The sequence below is a fragment of the Myotis yumanensis genome, unplaced genomic scaffold (genome assembly GCF_028538775.1).
Source record: "Myotis yumanensis isolate MYYU_CA2020_CCGP unplaced genomic scaffold, mMyoYum1.0.hap1 SCAF_4, whole genome shotgun sequence".
Lineage (NCBI taxonomy): Eukaryota > Metazoa > Chordata > Mammalia > Chiroptera > Vespertilionidae > Myotis > Myotis yumanensis.
The window spans coordinates 90063271-90073055 of NW_027223755.1; the positions used below are offsets into that span (position 1 = coordinate 90063271).

General features: G+C 44.5%; 1 protein-coding gene across 1 annotated transcript in view; it reads right to left on the reverse strand.

Annotated features, from left to right (window-relative positions):
- Positions 1 to 746, reverse strand: part of BMERB1 (bMERB domain containing 1) — a 94073-nt gene extending 93327 nt beyond the window's left edge. Inside the window, exon 1 of the mRNA XM_070412932.1 lies at positions 489 to 746. Coding sequence (XP_070269033.1) covers positions 489 to 594 — 106 coding nt within the window. The 5' untranslated portion in view covers positions 595 to 746. The remainder of the gene's footprint in view (positions 1 to 488) is intronic.
- Positions 747 to 9785: the final 9039 nt, after the last annotated feature.

The following is a 9785-nucleotide window of genomic DNA, read 5'->3' on the forward strand; positions in this document are numbered from 1 at the left end:
AGGAGAAGGCGGGGAAGGAACGCTGGGCATTCCAGGTGTGCCCTGAACCTCGCGCCGGGAGAAAGGCACCGCGGAAACCCAGAGGACACTCCCCCCTCTCCAGGGACGTGGGCGCTTTCCAGGACTGTCCAACGGCCCCAGCGTCCTAGCGCACCCCGGGCGGAGAGCGGACTCTCCACGCTCAGCTGTGGGGAAGACCCTACTTTCTAGGACGAGCTGAGAGCTTACAGATCCGGGGCTCCCGAGTCCACCCCAGGCTCTCCGCCGGCTGCCTGGAGATTTCCCGAGCCTCCAGGTGCAGCCCAGCCCAGAGAGTCCCCTTTTGTTCCTGGGAGAGCGCGTAGCAGAGCGGCGCATCCCTCCCTGCGCTGAAAGCCCCGCTGCGGGGGCGCTTCCCCGGGTCCGCTCCCTACGGTGCCCGCGTCCCGAGACCACTGGCTACAGGGCGCGGATCCCCAGATGCACCCTCCTTCGTCGGAAGTACTCACTTCTCCCCAGTCCCTCCGCTTTCCACGCCGTCTCCTCCACCGCTCCATAGCGCCTCAGAGGCTTCTCAGCTTCCAGATGGATAGATAAGGATTGCTTTAGTTCCATCGCTTATCCCCGTGGGCAGGTCGATGGGTCTCCCCTTACTCCATCCCTGCCGCGGGCTGCTGGGAGGGAGGCGGCTCCAGCCAGCAGCGTTTTAAGGGGCCGGGCGCTCGTGACGCTGATCCATCTCTTCCGCCGCGAGGGCCTGGGAACGCTGACTGGTACCCAGGGGGGAAGCGATGTAGGGCGCATGCGCCATGGAGGCTTGGGGGGCTGGGTAGAGAGAAAAGGGGGAGATGATAACTCTAAGGAGAACAACAAAAACAACTAAAATAGAACCAACCCAGAACAGGGCCCCTGCCCCTACTGGAGCCCATGGCGATGTTTTGCATGGGGCTGGCACTGCGTGTAGCTGCTGATATGTCAGCGGGCTGCTAGGTTTTGAGTGGGATTTGTGAGCGCGTCTCTATCTGTGGGTGATGGATCCATCTTTGTGGGGAGTGTGCAGAAGCGTGATTGTGGACCTGGATCTGTGGGCTCTGTGCTTGGCTGAGTGCGTTTTGTGTGTGTGTGTGTGTAGGAGAACCTCTGTCTTTTCCATCTGTGTGTATAGTTTGAATATGAAATGGGACAGTCTCATGTGCAAGTACCTGTGTCTAATCGGTATGTGTTCGCATGAACTTGAGAGACCCATAAAAATATTTGGTACACAGGTGTAAAAAGGTGTTGAAACATAGGTCTTACTGCTCAGAAACCCAGGGGTTTATCTTACTAACAAAGCCTGGCAGCATTAAAGGTACTAAGTAAACCCAGAAGCTTGATTAATAAAAATTAGTAACATTTCCCAGTAACTCTGTGAAACAGATACTGTGTGGTTGGCCTTGTTTTACAAAGGATGAAACTGAGGTGCAAAAGATTAAGTTATTTGCCCAAAGTCCCACACTTTCCAAGTGGTCTGGTCAGCACTTTTGGTTAAGACCAAGTGTACACTGTAACCTCAGTCATACTAATTACTTCATTGAACAATGGTAGAAATTAAATAAGAGTGCTGTGATCTCACCCTAGGTGGTTTGGCTCAGTGGACAGAGCACAGGCCTGAGAACTGAAGGGTCCTGGGTTCAATTCCGTCAAGGGCATGTACCTCGGTAGCAGACACGGCCCGATCGGGGCGCGTAGGGGAGGCAACCAATCAATGTGTCTCTCTCACATCGATGTTTCTCTCTCTCTCTCTGTCTCTCTTCCTCCCTTCCACTGTCTCTAAAAATCAATGGAAAAAATATCCTCAGATGAGGATTAACAAGAACAACAAAAATGCTGTATTCCCAAACTCATTACATGTCTACATATGTATACATATTCAATAAAAGAAACACTGACATGACATACACCAAACTGTTGATAGTGACTACTTAGGAAGGTTGAGATAACAAATGTTTTATCTGAATTCTCCAGTGTCCCTACAAGGTGTATGTATTACTTTTATAATCAGGAAAAAATAAATTATTTTTTTAATGCATGGAAAATAAAAAGACGAGGAATAAATACATAAAAATATCAACAGTGATTGTTTCTAAGAGTTGAGATTTGGGGGAAATCTTTTCCTTTTTAGTTTATTTTTTTTAATTCTCCAACATCTATATTGGGCACAGGTTATATCATTCAAAAATGAATAAATGTTGTTTCCAAGAATGTGTGAGTAATACAAACCTGTAATCCTAGATGACAAAGCCTTCCCTGATACGCCAGTGCCCAGAACCCTGCCTGCTTGCATTCGTGGAGGTGATAATGCTTCAAGTGCAATAACTGGCTGAAGGAACCGTCTGCGTGGAATTATTAAGTGGCTCTCTCAGCCCTGGCTCCTCGTCCTGGCTCAGTGCCTCACTCTGCTGGGAATGCCAGGGACTCAGAGGGATGCTGGATGATTACAAAGGGCCAGGCCAGCAGGGGCCAGTGGAAAGACATGTTTATAACTATCATTTTCAGTTGATGGAGAGGAAAAATAATGCAATATCACCTTGGTAATTTGATACTTTATCCAGCGTGTCAACAGTTTCAAATGTACATGACACTGAGCTTGTCAGGATAGCATCTTTTTAAAAAATACAGGCTTTGAAATCTGGTGGATCTGAGTTCGAGTCCCGACTCTGCCACCTGCCAGCTGTGTGACCCTGAGTGACATGTCACCATCTCTCTCAGCCTCACTTTTTTCATCTTTAAAATTCGAATTGCCCTAACCGGTTTGGCTCAGTGGATAGAGCATTGGCCTGCGGACTGAAAGGTCCCAGGTTCGATTCCGGTCAAGGGCATGTATCTTGGTTGCGGGCACATCCCCAGTAGGAGGTGTGCAGGAGGCAGCTGATTGATGTTTCTCTCTCATCGATGTTTCTAACTCTCTATCCCTCTCCCTTCCTCTCTGTAAAAAATCAATAAAATATATTTAAAAATAAAATAAAATAAAATTCGAATAGCACTACCTAAACCAGAGGACTGCCATGATGATTAAGTGAGTTAATGCCCCACGGCACATAAAAGGCCTCAGTACAAGTATACAAGATATTACCATTATTACTATTACATGGTACTGGCTGATGTTTTGAGTTCTGACTTTTTGGGAATATACCAATTGAAGTCTCCAAAAACAGAAACCTATTGAAATGACACTGAGTAGAGAAATTGGACCCATTGGACCCATCATGCATTGCTGATAGAAATGTATAATGGTGCAGCCACTTTGGAAGACAGTCTGGCAGATTCTCAAAAGGGTAACATAGTTACCATATGATCCAGCAGTTCCACTCCTGAATATATACCCAAGAGAAATGAAAAATACATCCACACAAAAATTTGTGCATGAATGTTCATAGCAGCATTATTCACAATAGTCAAAAAGGTGGAAACAATGCAAATGTCCATTAACTGATGAATGAATGACATGTGGCAAACCTAACCATGGAGTATTATTTGATAATAAAAGGGAGTGTAGTACTGATACATATTACAACATGGATAATCTTGAAAACACTATAAGTGAAAGATGCCTGTCATAATATATGGCATACTATATGATTCCATTTATATGAAACATCCAGAACTGTATCTATAGAGAAAGCATATCTATAGCAAATCTATTGAGAAAGAAAGGTTAGTGGTTGCCTATGGCTGGGGGTGAGGGAAGATAAGGGGAAAGGGGTACAGCTAAAGGATACATGGTTTCTTTGGGGAGTGGTAACACTGTTCTAAAATTGATTGCAATGATAGTTAAATAACTCTAGGAATATACGAAAAACCATTGAAATGTACCCATTCACGGGTGATTTTTATGGTATATGAATTATATATCAATAAAGCTGGGACCAAAAAAAAAAAAAAGTGACAATGAGTGTGGTTTAATCATTTAAATCACAATGCGTCACCATGAGGTTAAGGAAATGACCGGGGCCAGCCTGAGCAGCAGCCAGTAGGGAACTGCAGGGGTCTGGCCACACGATCCAAACCTGTCCTGGTCTTGGCTGGGGTCCGGCATCACCTGGCAGTGATTGTCCATCCAGCTTGTGTGTTTATGGGGATCACGAGAGGTCCCATGGCTGACTGGAATTTGCACAACTGTGACAGATTCCAGGAATCCCCTAGTTAGCTGCTCCATTGCATTGGCCTAATTCAGAAAAAAAAAATGTAGGCTGGGAAAACACCTCCCATCCATTATCCCACCCTGCCCACCCTTCTGTCTCCCACTGAATGTGTACTTTGTCCAGCATTTTCATGGGGTTTTCCTGAATTAGTCATCTTGCAACTAGCAAATAGGCTATCTGTTAGCAAGACTATATTTATACTTCTTTATCTGGCAGTGGTCATAAAAGTTTAAATTGTACAAATACAATCATGAGAGAAAAAAAACATTAGAAAGACCATTTTCTGTTCCCATTATGTGTCTGATAGAAATGTATAATGGTGCAGCCACTTTGGAAGACAGTCTGGCAGATTCTCAAAAGGGTGACATAGTTACCATATGATCCAGCCGTTCCACTCCTGAATATATACCCAAGAGAAATGAAAAATACATCCACACAAAAATTTTGTGTTGTGTTGTTTTATTTTCAAAAAGGAAGGGGGAGAGATAGAAACATCAATGATGAGAGAATCATTGATCGCTGCCCCCTGTACAAACCACACTGGGGATATGCCCTAACTGGGAATCGAACCATGACCTCTTGGTTCATAGGTCGAGGCTCAACCACTGAGCCACGACAGGCTGATGTGTTCTTTGTTCCTATTTAAATCATGGAGAAAGGGAGGGAAAGTGGGTGTGGATATTCATTTTTATTGTTCTAATTCTTTCTTAGTCTCATAAAATAGGCTCCTTTGCCCTGGCTGGTTTAGTTCAGTGGTTAGAGCTCTGATCTCAGGTTGGATTCCCAGTCAAGGGCACATACCTGGGTTTCAGGTTCAGGAGGCAACCAATCGATGTGTCTTTCTCACATCGATGTTTTTCTGTCTCTCCCCCTCCTTTCTCTAAAAATCAATAGAAAAGAAAATATCCTCAGGTGAGGATTACAAAACAAAACAAAAAAACGGGCTCCTTCCCTAACATCCCCAATTTTTCAAAATAGATCATTCTTTTTAGTTGATTGATTGATTGATTGATTGATTTCAGAGAGGGAGAGGGAGAAAGAGATAGAAACATCAATGATGAGAGAGAATCATTGATCGGCTGCCTACTACATGCCCCCTACTGGGGATTGAGCCTGCAACCCGGCACGTGTCCTTAACCGGAATTGAACCTGGAACCCTTCAGTCTGCAGGCTGATGCTCTATCCACTGAGCCAAACCAGTTAGGGCTAGATCGTTCTTTTATAAAAAGCCTATCATTTATCAGTTTTGTCTCTCTGATTCCTGGGAAACATTTAGAAATATTTGAAGGAAAGAGGTCTCTAGCCATTTAAATGGACTTCCCCCCATAATCCGTGGGGTGCTATGCCTTGTGTTCTGACTGAATCACAGCCTGTCAGTCATGCCCAGTGATTACAGAAACAGCAGAGCAACCAGAGAGGAATTTATCTGTGTTTCAATGAAAAGCCTAATGCAGAGGGGGGAGGGGCGGCGTCTTCCAATGACTCAAAGAAATATAAGAAGTGTTGCTGCTAGAAAGTGAGGATTCTAGAGATCATGATTTTCATGAGAAGAAATGTTAATTTTCAGATTTAGAAGGGAAAGTTCTAGAGCAGTGGTTCTCAACCTTCCTAATGCTGCGACCCTTTAATACAGTTCCTCATGTTGTGGTGACCCCCAATTTCATTGTTACAAATTGAACATAATTAAAGCATAGTGATTAATCACAAAAACAATATGTAATTATATATGTGTTTTCCGATGGTCTTAGGCGACCCCTGTGAAAGGGTCATTCAACCCCCAAAGTAGTCGCGACCCACAGGTTGAGAACCGCCGTTCTAGAGGGTAAGCCCAGAGCTCTGAAGCCAGGCTGCCTCAGAGAAGATCCTGACTCCATGCTTGTTAGCTATAGCACCTTGAATCAACTACCAAAGCTCTCCAAGAAGCAGCTTCCCTCCCCAAAAATGGGGTTATCTACGTAACATGCTTAGCACACTGCACAGAATATTCAATAAATGTCACTTAGTATTAGTAATAATATCCTTATTACCATAAGTTGAAGTTTAAAGTTGGCCTAAGTGTTATGCTGTAATCATCAAAATATCAAGATCATCCTTACATAAATTCTAGAATATTTAGCTCGGTGTTGTCATGGCATTTGTCATAATAATATTCCTAATTTTACAGACGCCTTCCACGGAGAGCTGTATTATCCCCACATGCCCAGACTGATGGTTAGCAGATATCTTGTCGTTTTATAGATGAGGAGTCTCAGGAAGTGGTGAAAGACACTCACAAAGGACTAGGAAACTCAAGTATTGGACCAGGTTGCATGTCTCGGGCACTGTCCAGGAGCCTACACCACGCCCACTGTTCTGCGAGGCAGCTGATACATACACAGGCCAGGCAGACACCAAAGCAGACCATATATTCAATATGCAGAGTTGGGGTTACCACAGCTCTCTCCTCTCATCAAAACTGGGGTATTCTGTTGGTCTTTGCTGTTTGTAAAGCTTGTGATCAATGTGAACCTTTTGAGCTCGGCGTGTCAGCATTTTGAAAACCCTAACTTAACTCTGGTGCCGTGTCACATATAGAAATTTTTTGATATTTGCAACCATAGCAAAACAAAGATTTATATTTTTGATATTTATTTTATATATTTAAATGCCATTTAACCAAGAAAACTCAACCAAAAAAAAATGAGTTCGCGTGTCACCTCTGACACCCGTGTCATAGGTTCGCCATCACTGTCTTAGGAGGTCATAGTCTTCATAAAACAAATATGGATGTGTTCCTTGGGCATCTAAAATAAATACAGATGGGTACAATAGATCCAATGTGTCAATAAACCTCCTCTCCTGGCTGAAGGAAAAGAGAACATGGAATTCAGCATGGAAGTAGGAGCTTGGGTTGGGTTTTAGTGTTTCATTTCTATAACAATGAAATAACATATCACTAGTTTCCAACACACACACAAACAAGACATGCTACTAACACTTTAGTGGGCATACAAAAGAACATTACCTATCGAGCACAGTGATGGAGAACGTGAACTCTACTGCCACCACTTACTAGTTGCATGACCTTGGGCAAGTCACTCCCCCTTTATTCTACTAAAACTGCTCTCAGGTTCCTGATGGCCCATTTATTCTCTTGTTTCTTTTCAGTTGTCATCCTGCTTCATCTCTCCCAAAAAAAGTGTAGCACTGTGGGCCAGACCCTACTCTGCACTTTCAGCTCCCCTGGCTTCCAGGACAGTCATCTCTCCTGGGTCTCCTGGTTTCCACTCCTACTGTTCCAGCCCTGCCTTCTCCGTCTCCTTCCCAAGCTCTTTCCCCATTGTTCACCCACTTCAGTTATGGTTCTCCAGTGCTTATTCCCATTCTTCACCTCTTCCTGGTTAAACCTGTCTTCTGTTATGGTCTCAACACCAATGGCTTGCAAGCGCCATCTCCAGCCCCAGTCCCTCTCCTGTGCAAATGCCTACCTCTTGGAAATACCTTGGGTATTTTGGGAAAATTGACAAGAGAGGGAAGAGGATTTGGAAGAGAAAACAAAGTTAAAGAGAGTTCCAGAAAGCACACTGTGTATTGCTCTTAAAGAAGGCTTAGGGGAGAGAAAATAAGCTCAGAAAATATGTTTAAGCCTTAGGACCTAAAATCCTGCATCTGCAAGAGAGCAGGAAGCTGTTACTTTTGCACGAAGTGCTCAGTCGGTGGGATCAGGTGTTTGGGCTGTGCTAGGGAAGAAGTTATTAGGAGTGGAGCCAAGGCTAGGTGCCTGTATAGGGTGGGGAGAGAGTCTGAGAAGAAAAAAAAAAAAAAAAACCCAGGGCATGTGGGACTCTCCCTCTATTATGGTGCTTTCTTTTCTTTTCTGTTTTAAACTCAGATGGAGTTTTGAAATATATTTTTATTGATTTCAAAGAGGAAGGGAGAGGGAGAGAGAGATAGAAACATCAATGATGAGAGAGAATCTTTGATTGGCTGCCTCCTGCACACCCGCTACTGGGGATTGAGCCCAAAACCTGGACATGTGCCCTTGACTGGAATCAAACCCGGGACCCTTCAGTCCGGGTCCCAGGCAGATGCTCTATCCACTGTGCCAAACCGGCTAGGGCTAAACTCACATGTATTGAGTGGTTACTATGTACTGAGCACTTTGCAAGACTTACCCTGCTTACCTCTATACTCTAAAGAATATTCTATGAGATCAGGAATTGTAGCTCAGAGTGGTTGAGTAAATTGCTTGCTCCTAAGTGGCAGAACCTGTATTCAGTCTCAACAGCTAGTATCAGAGCCCAAACACTTAACCACATTCCACATTTCCTCTCAAAGACATCTCCTCTCAAAACTTTCCTTTTTTCTCAAGGGATCACCTTGGCGACAGCCAGGAGAAGAATTTGTAACCTCAGCCTGAACATGTTCAAAATCACACTCATATTCCCTCCAAACCTCCTTCTCCTAAATTCAAAACATCAGATTTATCCTCACTTCCTGACTCTCCAATATTTCACACTCTCCCCCACTTATGGTCAGTCAACAAATCCTATTGACTCTACCTTAAAGAGCTCTCCCAAATTCAATTGTCTTCTCCATTCCCACTCTCTGCTCTAGCTCAGTTCTGCATTATCTTTGTCCCAGATGATTGCAAAAACCTTCTTTTCTGTTTTTCCCTCTAATAGAGACCATTCTCCACACCTCTTCTAAAATTACCTTTTAAACACACACACACACACACACACACACACACACACACAGATCCAATGCCACTCTTGTGCTAAAAAAACACACAAAACAAAACAAAACCCTCCACTGAGATTAAAAATGGCAGCAGAGTAAGTGTATGCTGCACAGACACGATCCCAGGAACAAACTGGAATTACAACTAAAATACAGAAAAACTTCCTGAACAATCAATGGAAGACTCGCTGGAGAGAACCCTGATACCGGAGGACCGAAAGTGGGGACCATAGACTGGTAGGAAGCACGGAGGTGCGAAAGGGCTGGCTGGGCGCCCACAGACAGCAACTGAAGTCCCGGAGAGATATCTCAGCTGTGGGGGATGCCACTGAGAACTCTAGGATCTAATCCCGAAGATGGGCCCCCCAGCAGAGAGCACCAAACTAAGAAGAGTACCCACATAACATCTGGCTGTGAAAAGCAGTGGGGTTGCTGCTAGCCAGGGAGCCACGGCTGGAAATTCAGGAACCCTCTTAAAGGGTCAATGCACAAAACTCCCTGTGAAGCCACCCATCTTGTCCTCCAGCAAAGGGAGGACAGAGTGGACTGGAGCTGTGTGAGCAGAAGCAGGATTGGGGATTCAAGTGTTAGAGCTCAGAAGGCAGACACACACACACACACACACACACACACACACACACACACACACCCCAGGTTTCCTGTGTTGAGTCATTCCCTCACTCAGTGGAGGACATCTTTTCCACACAGACATTTACCTTACCTGGGGGTAAGACAGTTGACCCACCCTATTGAAAAACACCTTGCCCTGAGGCACTTAAGAGACTAAAAATAACAATTAGCCTCCAGACAGAAGTAACAGCCCCACCCTGTTAAAAAACAAAACAAAACAAAACAAAACAAAACTCTCACCACACCTGAGAATGATTGCCTGGGGGCAATTCA